The 19471-nt window shown below is 41.2% G+C and overlaps 1 protein-coding gene across 2 annotated transcripts; it reads right to left on the bottom strand.

The window, feature by feature from the left end:
* Nucleotides 1–6533: 6533 nt before the first annotated feature.
* LOC117813034 (transmembrane protein 120A-like) lies at nucleotides 6534–17610 on the bottom strand. Of its 2 annotated transcripts, XM_034684081.1 has the most exons (12): nucleotides 17431–17610; nucleotides 14539–14657; nucleotides 13302–13433; nucleotides 11598–11657; nucleotides 11411–11506; nucleotides 10436–10525; nucleotides 10293–10358; nucleotides 10110–10171; nucleotides 9405–9497; nucleotides 7454–7518; nucleotides 7274–7342; nucleotides 6534–7178 (listed from the first exon to the last, which is right to left on the bottom strand). In XM_034684081.1, exons 1-12 carry the CDS (start codon nucleotides 17506–17508, stop codon nucleotides 7065–7067), a joined length of 1044 nt encoding a protein of 347 aa, XP_034539972.1. In that variant the 5' UTR covers nucleotides 17509–17610; the 3' UTR covers nucleotides 6534–7064. The 2 variants fall into 2 exon arrangements, with proteins under 2 accessions (XP_034539972.1, XP_034539973.1); XM_034684082.1 differs by lacking the exon at nucleotides 10293–10358.
* Nucleotides 17611–19471: the final 1861 nt, after the last annotated feature.

Genomic DNA, 19471 nt, shown 5'->3' on the forward strand with positions numbered 1-19471 from the left:
CTTTCCTCTGTGGAGAGCTGTGTGCCAAAGATAACGGGAACAACACAAAGGCAGATTGTTTCAGTTAGACGGTGAAGCCGTAGTCTCTTTGATTCAGACACATTTCTGCTTCAATTTAAATCAGAAAAAAATAAGCTTTAATTCAAAGAGAAGTTCACACTAAATTGACTTCACTGCAGTGCAGACTGATGCTGAAATATTCAACTGTTTCCTAATGAAGGAAATCAATGACACATCCGAACTTAGCCTTTAGTTTTACAATGTGAAAACACATTGACTGACTGACTCTGTGTACACTGACATCACTTTATCCTAAAGCGTGAAAGAAGAAAAACTTCAGACAACCTGGAGAAGGCAGCTTCCTGCAGAAAGTGTATGATGGAGGAGGACCCAAAATGCAGACTTAAAAACGAAACTGATTTATTAATAAAAGAACAAAAGGTAGAAAAAAACTACTGAAGTGTCTAATGAATTAAAACCAAAAAGTCAAAAAAAGACACAGAGAACACAAGAAAGACGTACACACACAACAGCAGAAGGACATACAATGATCCAACAAGGGACAGGGGAAACAGAGTAACTAAATACAGAGAGTCATCAACACAGGTGAGGACACAGGACACAGGTGAGACTAATGAGGGGAATCACAAAATGAGGGAAACAAACAAGGACAGGAAGTAACTAACCCAGAAACACAGGGATCAGAACTACAAAACAGAGAACACAAGACTAGACTAAGAAACACAAGAAAGTACAAGAAGAGACATGGATCACTAAACACACAAGGGACACAAAGGATAACTAATACAGAATAAACACAGGAGAAACCAAAGCATGAAACACATGGAAAAACTGAACTAAATAAGACTCATGACAATTTGTTACATTTACAAATTACCTGATGATAAAGAACCAAATATGTCCTCATATTCTTTCACCTGACTGCACATACGTGGACATTTATTTTGACCCATTAACATCAAGTTTTGCTTCAATTTCATTCCTGAATTATACCAAAGAACCAAATGTACTGTTTTAGAAAAATCATTTACAGACAATACTTAGAAAGAACCTGAAGTATGTAAAGGATGATATATAGTGAACGGGTATGAGTTATAACCCTGACAGGGTGAGCAGGACCCCTTCGATAAGTGTGAAGATTATAATTTGCATTACCTTTGTTCACTTTACATGATCCTACTTATCACCTGGCTACCCTCTAAAGATAAAAACAATCAAGTATTGCTTAAAAGTTAATAGTTTTATTGATTTGAAAATGATTTATGTTCAGTCTGTTCTGATGAATGCTACTAAAAACTACACACTGCCCCCTTAACATTGATCCGATTATCACTCCTGCTTATGGTTTAATTGGTTTAAAGATAGGATCTCACTCTAGTTTTCACTATGAGTGATTGTTGGGGCCACACTGTACCAATCAAGAATGTTATCAGAATCTAACATTTTTGCCACAGTGTCAACAGGCAGAGCTGAAATGTACCAGAACTCCTTCATGCACTGATTTGATATGGCATGTGTTCAGATCGTTGAATAGCATTGTTTTCTGTTGTTCAGATGTCTGTTGTTATAAAGTATGTGATAGTGATGTAATCTGCTGACCCAAGGAAGAATAGCTTTGCCAAGATGTCGCCAAGCGGCAACATCGGGTCTCAGAAATGAGGCCAATATGAAAGTGCTAAAAACTGCAGTCCCTCCATTGTACACTAGAGGCTGGCTGCAAACGCACTGGAGACCACATACACACTCATTCAAAAGAGATGATCTTAACAGCAGAAATAACATGTTTAAAGCCTGGTTCAAAAAACGGCTTTGGTTTTGAATAGCTAATTTCTCTATCAGAACCCACTGTACGAGGGGAACGTATAACTCGTTAGTTTTGAAGATAATAAATTATGAGTTTTGCATGATTAAGGGCACAGCTGACCTGGCTGATAGGTGGGAACAATCTAGCTGTTAGCGAGGGGGGTCAAAGCCCGTTTGAACTCCGCCTCTTTGCCTGTAATCTGGTCGAACGAAAGTTACATTGAATCAGCATTTCCACTATTGCGACCTCCGACGATTCAAAACTGTGCTTCATAAACCAATGGGTGATGTCACTGAGACCATGTACATGTATTACACAGTGTATGAGGATCTAAACAAACAAATTAATTTCTTCTTGCATCCTTGTTGGTCTGTGTAGGCAGAGAAACAGACTTTCAGGTCACTTGAGGGCAGCAGAAGAAACCTGCACATACACAGCAGCATTTGGTATATATGTGGTACAAAATCTAATCTAAAAAAATATAGAATCAAATGTCACGAGGAAAGGATTCTAAAATACACATTCAAGTTCATCGAGCGTCACGTCCCAAACCTTTGAGTAACACCAAAACTTTGAGTATTACTGTAAGCTGTCCAGTCAGAGACCCCTGTGTTTCCAATCCTGGATCAGCCTTTTCCTCAGAATCACCTCTTCTATCATGATCCACTTCCTTGCCTCGCCTCTCTTTTAATCAGTCTGTCCCAGATGGAAGCTCATCAGCGTGGCCCTCCTCCTTAATAAACCCTGTCTGAGGAAAAGCTTGTGTATTATTTCGGACCCACTCAACCAAATACACCCCCTCCGGCCCTCCTTGCTGCTGCTTGAGTCGTTCCCAGGCCGGGAGAGAAGGTGAACACAGATAAGAGGTCTTTATCTGCATCCCATTGGGAGCTGGGTTAAGTTTAAGGTGAAGGTTTGACATGACGGCCCGTCTGCTGGCTCTGGTCTTTTCCTCCCTCCTCCTGCACCTCCTGATGTGAGGCTCAGGCTTGGTCCCCGATCCCCGTGTCCTTGGGCTCATTCTTGACGGCCCCCACTGCTGAGGCTTTAATGAGAAAGATGAAAGAGGAGCAGGCTGGGAGAATACCCAGCCCTCCTCCTCCTCCCTCCTCTCCTACCACCTCATTCACTGTGCTCCTCGCCCCGTTTGTTCAGCCCAACCTCGCTCTCTCTGGCCCTGCAGCACTAACTCATCCAAGACTTTCTGCAGGAGAGGGGGGGAGACGTTCTGCTGTAATGAATTAGCAGAGAGGCTGGTATTCATTTTAAAATTTTCAGGTATTATTCCCTCTGATCTTGTGTGCAAATTTATCCCCAGCCTTTATTTCTTTGTGTTCTGGCTCTCTTACTCTACATGTTTAAATCATAAACCTCTAGAAGTGCAGCTTTTTGGAAATCTCTTCAGTCATGTTTTTTAGAGGATCACATGTGAAAATAATGATTATTTATGATGGTCACTGTGAATTTTTAACTTGTTGTTTGATGCACAGACCACTCGTCTTTCCAAATTCACCAAAATGACACTACATTATTGATTACATTGAACACTCAGCCCTCTTCTCCTGGCTTTGAAACAAAGGCACACATTAAAACTCAACTGCCAACTCAGATGATATTTTATGATTCTCTCTCAGCCTTTTCATTAAAGTACCAGATTATTCGGATATTAATCCATGATTTTAGGCAACAAGGCTGTGTTTTTCAAAATAAAAGTAGGTCATATTTTCATGCACAATTTCACAGATTCTGCTCATTGGTTAAACCAGGGATTCCAAAAGTGTGGGTCGGACCCCCCTGGGGGGTTGCAAGACACAAATTGGGGGTCGTGAGATGTCTTCCAGAATTTTTTTTTTTCAAAGTGATCTAAAAATAGTACATTTTACCTATTATAGTATAAAAAAATCGACAGAAATAGTTGCAACAATTGAAATAAAACCTTGAAAGTAGAAAATGTAATGAGTTTTCTGCATTCATTTTTGCCAGATGACTCCTAAGTTTAGGGTTAGTGCACAGGTCATTATCAAAAGCATCAGTAGCAGTAGGATAATTCATAGCGACACAGGATACACAGACACATGCTCATATAGGTAGGTCTTTTTCTGCAGACCAGCTAAATGAAGCCACATTAAATCACTTCAAGGGACAGTGGGGGTCTCGAGTCTTCTGCACCTATATTTTGGGGATCACTGGCTGAAAAGTTTGGGAACCCCTGGGTTAAACCCTTGAAGCAGTGGCCTGGGTTAGCTCTTTGCTGCATGTCATTCCCTGCTTTCTCTTTTCTGTTTTAGACTCATCTCACCGTCCTTCCTCTCAATAAAAGAAAAGACAAACAGTCTGCTTTCTTTGTTGCCTTTTGTTCTGTAGAGCTATGGCACAATCACTAATCAACTTTTCTTCTGATTATCAATTATTCACAACACCTTGGCTCTTACATTTTTATCAAACACGTGGGTCCTCCTCCCGAGTTTAATTCCACACATGACACTATAAGGAAAGAGACCACACTTCACCAAACAGTTGAACTCCTTGAATAAGTTCACAGGTGTGTTTTTCCTTCAGATGACTGCCTGATTTCAGCAATAACTTCAAAGTAACCGTTATTCAATCTGCCGTCGCAAGCATCACAAAGAAGTCTCCAAGATTTTAATCTAAATGTGGCGTTTCAACTGAGACCAGATAATGTTCCTGTTCAAGCTACAGCAATTTTCATGAGCTATCATCTGATCAGTAATTCTGACTGATGATGGGCTTTGATGGCACAAGAACAACGAGGACTACAAGACTATCAGACGGCTCCATCCCACAGGCTGAGAGGCTGCTGGACGGTTCACCTGCATCTGTTGCTGTTCAATAATGTCGGTCACTTCAACTTGCACTGATCATATTAACTGTAAATAAATGTGTACTTCACACCAGCTCTCTGCCTCACACTTAAACCGGTCACCTGCTCTTGTGACTGCCCTGGACATCACGTTTTGTCTTGAAAAGTTTGCACATTTCATTGCTCTTAAACTTGCCATTGGACCTAGGGACTGCTTTGTGTTTTGTGCTGTACTTGATATCGAGTTTTACATGATGTTGTTTCTTGTTGCACACTGTGACTGCTGATCTGAAATCTCCTGGGAAAAGTCTTCTCACTCTGCTGTGGACAACCTCTGCATTACAGGATGACAAAGTTTGATTTTAATTGGTCACTGTGGTTCAACACCTCCTCATTTATCCTGCAGTCAGCCAGTGTGACGTGGTGGACTCTAACCACCCTCAAGAAATGTGATCCATTTGGGAAAAAGAGTCTCACAGTCCATGAGAGGAAATAAATAAAAGAAAACAGAGATGAAGTTTGTCTTAAAAGATTAATTTGAATGTGTTGAAAGGTAATGACACAAGGACTCTCGGTTATGAGGACAGAGATACAACAATACAGTGCTTCCACCTTGTGGTCAATGTGGTGCATTGCAATAACGTCCCCTGTTAAAGCCCTTTGGTTATTATGGATAATGCAACAAGCATAAAACCTTATCTATCACTTGTACTTTGTGTAATCAATCAATCAATCCTTATTTATACATCCCCAAATCCCAACAAATGTTCTCCTCAGACTCTTTCCAAACAGAGCAGGTCTAGACCATACTCTATGTTCTATTATTAACAAAGACCCAACATCAAGACAGGATCCAGTCCCATCTTACAAACAAGGCTCAGTCAGGTCTCAACTTAATCCACCATGAGCAGAGCACTTTGCAGCATTTAGTAAGTTACAGTGGCAAGGACAAACTTCCTTTAACAGGCAGATACCTGAGAGAGGGATAGAGGGAGATGAAGAGAGAGAGAGAGATGATAGTGGTGAGACGGATAGTAGTAGTTGTAGCAGCTGGAGTCTGGCATGTCCACAGCAGCAGAGATCCAGAGGAACCTACAAGACAAGGGAGCTCAGGGACTCCAGAAAGGTCTATGGTTAGTGACTTTCAAGGGACAGGAAGGGTTAAAGTAAGTGGGATAGATACCAATGTGTCAGTTCCTGGCAGTCTAAGCCTATCGCAGCATAACTAAGAGCAGGTCCAAGCCTGAGCCAGCTCTAACTTATAAGCTTTATCAAAAAGGAAAGTTTGAAGCCTACTCTTAAAAGTAGAGAGGGTGTCTTCCAAAGGAGAGGTGCCTGATAACTGAAGGTTCTACCTCCCATACTACTTTTAGAGACTTTAGGTGCGACGAGCAGGCCTGCATGTTGGGAGTGTAACGTTCCCGAGGGGTAATAGGGCACTATGAGCTCTTTAAGATACAAAGGCCTCTTATAAGACCTCTTAACGACCAGATTGAACTATTACAGAGAGGGAATATCTTTAAAAGTCAAAACAAACGCCTGTTGGTTGAAGACAAGTTTGAAAATGCAAGACCCTACCCTTTAGTTAGCTTTGTGCTCCACATAAGGTAATAATAAAAATGTTGTAAGCACTCCACAACAGAAGTGTAGATAATACACGTACAATTACATGTTTATAAAACCTTGATAAAATGTGACACTGAATGCTCATGCTGGAGCAACAACGTTAATATTTCACACGTGGTACAAGATCGGCAAAATGCATGAAAGTTTCAGCACCACTTTTAACCTCATTTAGCAGAGTTTGGTACTATGTTTTTAAGGCCTCCTCTACTGTATATATATCTGAAGTCGTGACATAGGAAAAGCAGTAAGACACACAAAAAATATTATTCCACAACAAAACAAATCTGTTGCGCTTTTATTTCATCTTTCTCCAACCTTTACTTTCCTTAAACATTAAAGGATTATCAAACATTTGGGCCTCAAATATGAACTGAAATGAAACAATTTCAGAAACTTTGAATGAAACCATGTAAACAAACAAAGTGGAGGGTTTGGAGGAGTGTTTAAAATGCTACTTTATAAGGCTTCATCATGTGATTGCTCAGTAACAAACTGTAGATTTTCCTAAATAAATATTTCACTAAATCTGATGTTAATTCAGTAACACATTCAATACTGACAAACTCAGAACCCTGACGCTGTCACTTAGTAAAACCTGTGAGGTACCTGGTTGGTCTTTGGGACAGCTCATTTTGATATTTACAGTCTTGAATTTAGAGGGACATTGATAAAGTGGCAGTACATGTAAAAACAAAGACGAAAATCAGAGCATCGACAAAGACGATGTTGGAGCTTTGGTTTCTGCATACAATGGAGGATTTTGGTGAGTGTGCTCAGTTCATTGGTTCATTCTTATAAGCTCTTGGGCTTGTCTTGGTTGTTCATGTATTTCTGGTAAACGACTCCGAGTGTGGTGAGGAAGTTTCCCATGAAGAGCACCATGTAGGAGAAGCCGCACATCATAACCTGGACCACAGCAGAAAAACATCAGAGTTAGCGATTATTCTGGACCCACAGATGTATACACAGAGGAACACACTGAGACTCTGTGGGGTAAGGACCTGCCACTCTTTACACTCTGACAGCTGAGACATCTCAAACAGTGTTGTGCTGTTGTAGAGCTGCCAGAACTGTGAAAGCAGAAACACGTAACTAGAGTCAAACTTCAAAGTTTTGCTTCATGTAAATGAATAATAATGTATAATAGTTAGTGGGAGCTGCTTGACAGGAGGGTTACTTACGTGACCAAAGAACAAGAACGGTAGGAGGAAGGTCAAACCTCTCCACATCCAGGACTGGAAACCCTCTGAACACCAGGAGAGGAGACACGAGAGTCACTGAGATTAACTTAATCCAGCATAAACACTGGAGCATATCTCTCCTTCATTAAAACATTGCATTAAAAAGGATGACACCCATAGACTGTATAAAATATGGACGTAGTATCTGTGACGTCACCCATCTGTTCCTGAGAGCTGTTTTGAAGCAAATCGACGGCAGCAGCAATATTGGAAATGCGGAACTCAACTAGGCAGAGTGTGACGTAGTGTGAGCCTCTTAGCCAATGGCTGTGTGTTCCCGACCGGGAATCACGTCAGTCATGTCCTTATTTGGGCAAAACTCGTAATCTTAATATCTTCTGAACCGTCACGTTAGAAAAAAATTCACCCCCCGTACAGTGTGTGCCATTAGAGAGATTAGCGTTGTAGGGCCAAGACATTTTTTGAACCAGGCTGTAAACATGTTTATTAATGCTGCAAAGATCGTCTTTTTCCCATTCATATCTATGTGGTTTCCGGTGTTTCTGCAGCCAGCCTCAAGCGGATTTTCGATGTATTGCAGTTTATAACACTTCCGCATTGGCTTCATCATTTGAGACCGGAGTTTGCCGCTTGATGACACCCCATCTGCCCCGGTACCCCTTTAGAATGCTATGCTCCCAACATGCAGGCCTGCTGGTCGTATCTAAAGAATCTAAAAGTAGTGTGGGAGGTAGAGCCATCAGTTATCAGGCCCCTCTCCTTTGGAATCATCTACCAGTCAGGGTCTGGGAGGCAGAAACCTTCTCTACATTTAAGAGTAGACTTAAAACTTTCCTTTTTGATAAAGCTTATAGTTAGGGCTGGATCAGGCTTGGACCAGCTCTTAATTATGCTGCTATAGGCTTAGACTGCCACACTGGCATCCAGTCTTTCCCTCTCTCTGCCCTGTCTGCCTGTCACTTACTTTATCTCTTCCTGTCCCATTAAAGTTACTAACCATAGACCTTTCTGGAGTCCCTGAGCTCCCTTGTCTCGTAGGTTCCTCTGGATCTCTGCTGCTGTGGACGTGCCAGACTCCAGCTCTTACAACTACTACTATCAGTCTCACCACTATCATCTCTCTCTCTCTTTATCTCCCTCTCTCCAACATGGTCTCAGCAGATGTGTGTCTAACATGAGTCTGGTCCTGCTGGAGGTTTCTGCCTGTTAAAGGAAGTTTGTCCTTGCCACTTGAACTTGCTAAATGCTGCAAAGTGCTCTGCTCATGGTGGATTAAGATGAGATCAGACTGAGTCCTGTCTGTAAGAGGGGACTGGATATTATCCTGTCTTGATGTTGGGTCTTTGTTAATAATAGAACATAGAGTACAGTCTAGATCTGCTCTGGTAGGAAAGAGTCTGAGGAGAACATTTGTTTTGATGTGGAATAGATCAAACTTGTTGGTGTTCTCTGGCATATAAACTATGCAACAGCTCCACAACTTGTCAATAAAAATATCTTTGGCATCACTGAAATTCAGCTTCTGTCACCAATTAGTAAAAGTATGGCTCATATGTGAGAAGCACGAAGCTTCAGGCTCCAGTTATGAAGAATGAGTCCAATGTGGGAGTGCAATAAAACTGCAGTTCCTCAAGGTTCCCCTCGAGGCTGGCATCTAAACCGCATGTACAGGGGAGGAATTATTTTAATAACTCATCTATTCGGATTACACTGAGGTTAAAATGTATACAGAAGTGCACATAAAAGGTGACATAGGTGCATAAAGGGCTTTGACTTGAACTCCGCCTGCTACTTTGTAAATTGGCTGAAAGTTAGTTGGAGTCAGCATTTCCAATCCTGTGAGCACCATCAGACTATAATCTCCATAATTTTATAGTCATTTCATTCTAAACACAAACTGATGGCTGACAGAAGTTCGAAGTGCACTCACCAACTGTGAGGTCCATGTTGTGTCTTTCTCCAAGTGCTCGGAGTCGGTACAAACAGCCACTCTGGTAGTAGTACTGGAGGAATTGAACGAAGCCTAAACAAACAGAGCAAACACAAGTGAACCTGTTAACACGCTGTGTGTGATGTGATGCTGCCACTAACATGAACACTGTTTATGTTTAGGGCTGTGGATTTGTCAACGCCTTATATGCAAATTGAACCCAGCGTGAAGTGGGTAAATTAGTTCACATTCAAGAGGAAGATCAACTATTTCGGATATGAAACTTTTTCTATGACAGCTTTGAACATACAGTATCCAGTAAGTGCAACCACAATTCAAACCATTTCCCCCAGAGTTCATCAAGAGACCTTCATATCAAGCTCATAAAAACAGATTTAGTCGTTATTATTAAAATATATAAATTGATAATAATCCAAGAAAGAGTTTGTCATATCTATCAAGTTATGCATTTTCCCTTGCTAAACACTTTTTTCTCGACCTCTGCAGACCTCAGAGAGATCATGAAGCATGGAGCATGCTGTTACAGTGAGAGCTGAATGATACCAACTTAAAGTTCATTTGTAACCTTTGTTTAAAAGTTTGCCAGGTGCAGAGATGAGAACACTGCCTTTAACAGTTTACTACACAGATAACCTATGGTGTACGTTTCACAGAAGGAACAAGGACACAGCTTTGGTCTCTTACTTTGGTAAAGGCAGAAAGATAGGAACTGGTTCCTGAACATCTGATAGAGAGGTCCTTCAGGCCTGAGAATAAAGGTAACACGTTAAACTGAAGCACAAACATCAGACATGATTTCAAATTCAGACTTATCTGTAAAGTGTCAAATGTTTCCTGAGATGAATGTACAGTGAATGAATCCCTCACCAAGTGAGCATGACTCCAGACAGGAAGGTGGACACATAGTGTTGAAACACCCACCAACCCTTGATCCTGAAACAACAAAGATCATTGAACGTAGCTTGTTTTACTCGGGTAAAAATAACAGAGGCAGTCAAACAGCTGCAGACCTTGAGCCGTTGCTGATGAGGACGCTCTCCCTGATGGTGAGCGTGCAGTAGTACCACACCAACAGGAAGTTGAAGAGGGCATCAAGGGCTCTGAAAACAAACAAACAAACAAACAAACAAACAAACAAACAAAGAGTTAAACACTTCTAAATTCAGTTCTGATGTATAAAATCAACAAGCTCGTCAATTCCACCACAGGCCAAGCAGTGAAGGCAGTCCACAGTGAGATCAGCCGTAATAAGTCTCTAAAGACTCTTCAGTACTGACATGAGGGTCCATTATTAGGGTGTTTCTTTGACTCTGCTCCCATCAGAGTTGGAATGTTATTCATAGATGCCAACCACTTCAAAGCAAACCCTGTTTTTTGCTTTTGCTAGCTTCCTCCATCTATGTCCTTTTTGGCTATGCTGCCTCTGCCTTGATGTTTGTACAAAGAATACAAGCTTACACCGGTAATGAGTGAAGTTTGCCTCCGGGGCTTTTTTGCCAGCGGGCCTCATCTGTAAGTTTTACTCACTTCACCTTCACGAAGATCAACCTGCTCAACCCAAGTTACATTGACCAACTCCAAAGAGGAGCCTTTAAAGTGAGCGTACAAGAAATGACTTTGAAGCTGTTGTTTAAATTAAATCAGCAATGCTACGTTCCTTCAGTATACAGAGCCAATCTCTCCAAGTCAAATTAACGTCTAATTTAGTTTGGTAATCCTGCATCACACATTCAGAGAAAAATAGTAAAACAGTAAGAGGAGTCTGTAGAGAGGTGTTAGGAAGAGGTCAGGAAGACAGAGCCCCAGCTCACACCTGCCCGTTAGGCCGTACGCTCTACCTCCCTTAGCCTCCAGCTTTTATAAGAGGGGAGAAAAGAGAGAGAGCAGACAGAGAAAGTGTCTACAAAGAGATGTCAGAAAGAGGACAGGGAGGACAGATGTTTTAATGTTGCTACAAGCTTAAACAAAGCTCAGGGGAGTCTCACCTGGAGCTGAACAGAAAGCGACACGTGAAGGAGAAGACGAAAAGGATTACTGTGAGGATCAGTTTGAACTTCTCATATTCATCTTTGTAGGCAAACCTGCAAACAGAAATCATAAAGGTGTGATGAGATGTTATATGATCGTGGGTTTAAAGGCTGTTTTAGTATCATGACTGTAAAGATGACTCACTTAGAGTGTTTGTTGAGGAGTGTTACATTGACGTTTCCCAGGACAAGGCTGAGGTATAACCTGAATAGGAAGTGGAGACACTCATTCATGAAGAGAAACGTTTTGTTGTTTTAAAAGTATACACATATCTAGAAACAGGCCATTCAGTCTCTGTATTGTCGGAGCCAGAGTTTGGTCCGCATTGCTGGCAGTAAGTCAAATTCATTCCCAGTTGGGGTTGGACTCCACCAGGGCTGCCCTTTGTCACCGGTTCTGTTCCTAACTTTTATGGACAGAATTTCTAGGCGCAGCCAAGTGCCGGAGGATGTCCAGTTCAGTGACCTTAGGATTCCATTTCTGCTCTTTGCAGATGATGTGGTCCTTTTGGCGTCATCGAGCCATGACCTCCAGCTCGCACTGGGACGGTTTGCAGCCGAGTGTGAAGCAGCGGGGATGAGGATCAACACCTCCAAGTTGAAGCCATGGTGCTCAGTCGGAAAAAGGGTGGCTTGCCCACTCCGGGTCGGAGGAGAGTCTTTGCCCCCCGAGTTTAAGTATCTTGGGGTCTTGTTCACGAGTGAGGGAAAGAGGGAGCGCGAGATTGATAGACAGATAGGGGCGGCATCTGCAGTGATGCGGATGCTGTACCGGTCTGTTGTGGTGAAGAGAGAGCTGAGCCAGAAGGCAAAGCTTTCAGTTTACTGGTCAATCTACGTTCCAACCCTCACCTATGGTCACGAGCTGTGGGTAGTGACCGAAAGAACAAGATCGCGAATACAAGCGGCCAAAATGATCTTTCTCCGCAGGGTTGCTGGGCTCAGCCCATAGACTGTATAAGATATGGACGTAGTATCCGTGACGTCACCCATCTGTTCCTGAGAGCTGTTTTGAAGCAAATCGACGGCAGCAGCCATATTGGAAATGCAGAACTCAACCAGGCAGAGTGTGACGTAGTGTGAGCCTCCTAGCCAATAGCTATGTGTTCCCGACTGGGAGTCACGTCAGTCATGTCCTTATTTGGGCAAAACTGGTAATCTTAATATCTTCTGAACTGTCATGTTAGAAAAAAATTCACCCCCCGTACAGTGTGTGCCATTAGAGAGATTAGCTTTGTAGGGCCAAGCCGTTTTTTGAACCAGGCTGTAAACATGTTTATTAATGCTGCAAACATCGTCTTTTTCCCATTCATTTGTATGTGGTATCTGTTGTTTCTGCAGCCAGCCTCAAGCAGATTTTCGATGTATTGCAGTTTATAGCACTTGCGCATTGGCTTCATCGTTTGAGACCGGAGGTTGCCGCTTGGCTCAGCCTTAGAGATAGGGTTAGGAGCTCAGACATCGGGGAGAGGCTCAAAGTAGAGCTGCTGCTCCCCTGGATCGAGAGGAGCCAGATGAGGTGGTTCGGGCATCTGGTCAGGGTGCCTCCCGGACGTCTCCCTGGGGAGATGTTTTGGGCATGTCCGTCTGGGAGGAGGCCATGGGGAAGACCCAGGACACACTGGCGAGATTATATCTCTCAGCTGGCCTAGGAACGCCTCGTTATCCTCCCAGAAGAGCTGGTGGAAGTGGCCTGGGAGAGGAGTGTCTGGGCTTCCCTGCTGAGACTGCTGCCCCCGTGACCCGGACCCCGACCCGGATGAGCGGAGGACAATGGATGGATGGATACAAATTCAAAAATAAAAAGTGGTCCATTATTAGGTTATAAATCAGAAACTCAAAGACCAACCCGTTCTTTTGTGGCAGAAAAGCTTCCATCTCAGAGAAAACCTCTGCTCTCTCTATGATGGAGTCCTCGATTTCAGTGATGGCGTCCAACTCTTCCGGGCTTAATGTTGGTGCTGGAGTGTTTGTTTTGCATCTAATCAAGAAATGAAAAAGAATATCACGTAAATACAACATCATAGAATCATGCATGTACAAATGAACAAGACTTGTTAAATGTAGGCCTTTTTTTAAAAGCTAAAGGCTGATTTATACTTCTGCGTTGACTCTACGCAGCAGTGATCGACAGGTACGTGAGCACCACATACTTGTGCGTCAATGTGTCCGTGTCACGCAGCAATACTCCGCCGAACCGCTTGAGTGCAGTGTGATCTCTCTGATAGCCGGGTGTCCAGCCCGCTACAATCTCTGTTTACTTTTCCACAGTGATTCAGAGCATGTTATGTTAATCTACAGCTGATACATCATCTTCATGATTACATGGAGAATAGAGAGGAGGAGATGAAATACACGGCCGATGTCCAGGATCCCGGAAGAGCTGTAAATGCAGGAAACACAATGCTGTCAAGCGGACCAATCACAGGGCTTGCGGTCTGCGTCAATTCTACGTATAGTTATATTTTGGAGGAGGTGCACGTCAGCTACGTGCATAGGCCTCTGCGTAGCTACTGGAGCTAAGTGAGCTACGCGGAACTACTTGGTGTAGCCTCATCAACGCAGAAGTATAAACCAGGCTTTAGGCTGATTTATACTTGATAGGGCAATGTGGTCTCTCTCCCCGCTACAATCTCTCTTTACTTTTCCACAGTGATTCAGAGCGTGTTATGTCAATCTACAGCTGATACATGTTGTTGTGCTATTTATCATACAGACATGATTACATGAAGAATAAAGAGGAGGAGATTAAATAAAAGGCCGATGTGCGGCCAGTGTCCGGGATCCTGGAAGTCCTGTAAATGCGGAAAACACAACGCCGACGCAGAAGTATAAATCAGCCACTCCTCTTCAGAAACCAAAGGGTGACGTCGCTCAGACCACCTCCGTGTTTTGTAGTCTATGCTCGAACACCCACAGGACCACTCCCTGCCTTCTTCTCCCTGTACTTTGCCAAGTGACTTTACTGTAACACCCAAACAAAGGTGTCTGTAAACCTATGCAGAGATTATTTCAGTAATCTAGTCTGTGTTACTTTATAAAAACACATACAGCATATTCTCAGTGACCAGCTGATCAATACTCACTCTGCCAGTGACACAGTGAGCTCTTTTAGCTTCTTCCTCTGACGGGCTATGCCACTAGAGCAGCTGTCCTGCAGTTTGGCCACTTCCTCTAGTTTCTGTTTGTAGAGACGATGGGTGTCCTGGAGGGGAAAAGTTGAAACATTTAATATTTGTGAAATGCAAAAAGTTTTATTTTTAGTTACTTACAATGTGCAAGGTAGGGAGGACACAAAAATATCTGTAAACTGTCCACAATAATGCTGAGCAGGGGGGCACTGCATATCTATCTTTGAAAGCTCAGTTTGGATTATCATCTAAATAATCCATCATGTAATATTACTTCAATAAAAAAGGTAAAAAGCAGAATGGTCCTTTCATATCAGACTCATGTGGATTGATTCTGATTTAACTGATAATATCCTCCATGATGATAACCTACCTGTGGACTCTCACACATCTGATCGTATCCTTGCGTGTCTCGTACGGTATGTCTATATTTGCTGACTGGTTTGGACAGACAGAGGCGTTCTGTCTTCCTCTGAGCATGTGACCTACAATAGCAGCTGAAGAGTCTTGCACAGTTTGCTGTGTTGTAATGGAGATCATGTTGTGACATCTTCATTACATCAACTTCTTCCGTGTCACTGTCTCATCTGATGCCCATGTTTGAGCCCAAAGTTTGGAGTATAACTTTTTAAAAACGTACAAAGGAGAAGGACATGTGCTGAGCTTTTCCTTCTCTTGCCTCTATATACTCCTACTCCACTTCCAAAGCCACTATTTTACTTGTAGTACATTTATTTGACAGCTTACTCGTCCCTTGACACATCAAGATTTTTTGTGATGTTAGAACTATTTATGTTTTGATAATATTTCACAAATATTTGTGAGCAAAATATGTTTTTCAAGCAAAAACAAATTCCTGTTTTCTTTACCAATGAAAATTTTCTGCTTTGTGATAAATGTTAAATTTTCTCTTGTTTTTATAAAATAGTGTAAAGATGCATCTGTGTGTTGCTTCGTAACTGTAATGAACGTTTTAATTCTGAATCCTGAATTAATTTATTACATAAACATAAATTACTTGACCAAACACATAATCAGCAAGTTAACACGTGATAAAAACAAATATTAGTTTAATCCTTTTTAAAAAAAAATCTAAATGCAGCTCTACTTGAATATATACTGCAAAAATAAGGACTTTTCTCTTTTTGTTTATGACTTTTCCTGTATCACTGTGTTGCTGTATTGGCCTTATTGGTACTTTTTAAAGCTACAATAAGCAACTTTCTGTTTGTGTTGATTTTGCCGCCACCTGTGGACAAAGCGGTACCTTCTGTCTCTTTGCTGATGGTGTCCTGCACATATATAAGCAGCAGCATTTTACAGTAAATGATCCTATTATGAGTTGAAATTTAACACTCATTAGCATTAGAGATGTCTCGATTGGCTGTTTTGGCCCCCAATCCAGATCCGATTTTTTAATATTGAATACTTGCCGATACCGAGTCCTGATCTGATACTCGTGTTTGCCTTGATAATAGTTGCACAAGAGATAAGAGAGTTTAGCTGCACACTGTTTTTCCCCCTATATTACATATTTAAAGTTATTTTTTTTAGTATTCAATTCAATTTTATCCAGCTAGCATTGTTGTTAAACTCAATCTGTTTTACAAGCTCTGCTGTATGGGACCCACGAAACTGGTGTGCATGCATTACAGCATGCTTAAATGCGAGGCTGCTCTGAACCATAGACTGTATAAGTAATGGATGTTGTATCCGTGACATCACCCATCTGATCCTGAGCGCTGTTTTGAAGCCAATCGTCGGCAGCAGACATATTAGTAATGCTGAACTCAACCAAAGAGTGTGAGGTAAAGAGGCAGGGTTTGAGCCTCCTAGCCGACAGCTATGTGTTCCCACCTGTCAATCAAGTCAGTCATGTTCTTATTTGGGCAAAACTCAAAATCTTAATATCTTCTGAACTGTGAGACCCAAGCTGTCTTTTGAACCAGGCTGTTAACATGTTTATTTCTGCTGCAAAGATCATCTTTTTTGAATTAGTGTGTATGTGGTTTCTGCAGCCAGCCTCAAGCGGATTCTCGATGAATTTCAGTTTATAACACTTGATCGAAACACGCCGATTGCATGCCGCTAGCTATGAAGCAACATGCCCGTATAGAGAACAGCAGCTGCCGCTAGTTTAGAAGCATCATAAATCATAGGTAAAGTGAAAGTCAGGTGAAAATGTGGCTGACTGTGTTCACACATGCTCCCTAAATTTTGGGAATTTTCACAAGTTTTGTGAACATGTGAATACAGATTGAGAATCAGTAAAAGAGGCTGTTTCTGCAGCATGATGTTAATTTAAAAAAATGCATCATAGGAATCTTCAGTCCTAGCACTGCTGATCTTGTTTGTTTCTGTAACTCATAAAGAGGCATCATGCTGACTCAGTCTGTGTAAAACCTCCTTACAGGAGCTTTAAGTGTGTGATCTCAATACTTTCAGTTTTACTTGACTCGTGAGTACTGAATGACAACACGTCACACCCGGACACTATGCTGAACAAACATGTAGTGTGTATTATTACACTTGTATTATAACTGAAGTGCACATTTGAAGCTCTAGATACTTCACTGCAGTAGGAGTCCCATGGTGCTTCCCCCCAAAACACAGCGTCCTACTGACGTCATGAAACATCCTGATAGAGGAGCTGGTCCACAAGAGTCAACAAGAGTCTCCTTGAACCTCCTCTGAGTTTGTGTTCCTCTCCTGGCTGATAAAGTACAGTCATGTCTGTATCTGATGTGGAGGGCGGATCCCCTCCTGCCTGTGTACCTTCCCCGGCTGTGAGCTCACCCCGCTGCACACACTCAAAGGTAACACATCAGTTTCACGGTTTAAACTTACCTGGATCTGTTGGTAATTCTTCTCTAAATCCTCCCATTCTCGAAAACACTCAGTCAAACCTGCTGGACTGAACAACATCTTCTACGATAACATCAGAAAGCTCGAGGAGTTGAGTAATATTGAAGTCCTGCTGTTCAACAGTTAGTCAGCTGTCAGGGTGAAAATAAAGTAGCGTACACATGACTTCCGGTTTGAGCCTTCACAATAAAAGCATCTCATAAACGAAGTGAAATTGTTTTTATTTTTTTTTAGGTTTCTTGCACTAAATGAAACAAATTGAATGTAGGTGACAATATGACATAAATGAAAATAGACAAAGATAGACATAAAACAATGGAGGAAAAGTTAATCAGAAATAAATAAATGGAAAGAAAGAACAATGTCTCAGGTCAAACATAAAGAAGGGCACATTAAGCATTTAAAGAGGTAAATGGTGTTGTTTAAACTAATCATTTTCAAAGAAAATAAAAATCAATATACATTAATTATTTTAAAGGAAAAAAACCTTGTGAAACGTTGCACATTTGTTGGGGATATAGTTTGTTAGTACTTTTATTTACAAATTGTTATTATTACGAATTATTCAACAAAATATTCAGTTTATGACTTACAAATGTATTCAGTTATTGAATTGAAATACTCAAATTCTTTCAAATATGGTATTAAGATTCAAACAGTTAAAAGAAAGAAAAAGAAACACTCAACAATGAATCAAAAGAAGCAGCAATTAAGTTTTTTCTAACAATTTTGCATTGGCTTTATATTCACATTATCAACATTATGATAACCTGACTTTTCTTCAGGTATTTACAGTTGATGATCTGTGCAAACATTAACGTTTTAATGAGGAAGAATTGATATGTGGGCCAGGGCATTACAAAAACAGAATTATAGTATTGTTTTTTCCATATACACTACCAGTCAAAAGTTTGGAAACACCTTCTCATTCAAGGGTTTGTATTTATTTTAATTATTTGAAACACTGTAGATTTATACCAAAGACATCAAAACTATGAAAGAACATATATGAACAAAAAAAGTGTTAAACAAAGCAGAATATGTTTTAAATTTTAGATTCTGTAAAGTAGACCCCTTTTTCCTTCATGACAGCTTTGCACACTATTGGTATTCTCTCAGTCTGCTTCATGAAGTGGTCTCCTGGAATGGTTTCTAATTAACATGAGCCTTGTCAAGAGTTCATTTGTAGAATGACTTGCCCTCTTAATGTGTTTGAGACCATCAGTTGTGTTGTTCAGAGGTAGGGTTAGTACACAATGGATAGCCCTAATGTAATCCATATTATGGCAAAACCAGATTATTTCATGGTTTTGATGTCTTCAGTATTAATCGACAGTGTTGAAAAATAATTAAATCAAATAAAAAACATTTACTGAGAAGGTGTGTCCAAACTGTTGACCGGTAATGTACTTTAACTATACATTGTGAAGTTAAATTGCAGTTTATGAAATGTAGATGTTGCTCTTGGTCATATCTTAATTTCTTTAAATATTTTGATCATCTCATTTGTGCGTTACAACTTTACATTTTGTTGTTCCATAAAATGTTTTCTGGCTGTGATCAAACAAAGTTAATGAAGTTATTGTTATGCAGTTCAATGTTAAGAAACAAAACTTTTGTACTTTTATTTTTTAAGGTTATATGACGGATCAGATTTTATCACAGCTCACGACCGGAAGCTTCCCAACATAGGACAATTCCGGCGTGTGTCACGTGCGTTGAACGTGCTTTTTTTGAGACTTGTTAATCCAACCAGATGCTGCGTTGGTGATTTTGGTTCCTCCTATCAGCCAATCAAACGCAGCGCCTATGAGCAACCACTTTTATGACATGAAAATATTTTGCCCTGAGTTTAACCTGCAAGGAAACACAGTTCCCTCTTCTCATGAGCAGGATTTTGTGATGCAAACACAAACAATCTGTTCCTAATCTGTGGTCTCTGAAGTAATAATAGATCATTTTCTGAGCATGGCTTGTTTGGCTGATGTCTGCATGGAAGGCATCCTGACCCCTGAAACTTAAG

Source organism: Notolabrus celidotus, chromosome 5 (assembly GCF_009762535.1).
Source record: "Notolabrus celidotus isolate fNotCel1 chromosome 5, fNotCel1.pri, whole genome shotgun sequence".
NCBI lineage: Eukaryota > Metazoa > Chordata > Actinopteri > Labriformes > Labridae > Notolabrus > Notolabrus celidotus.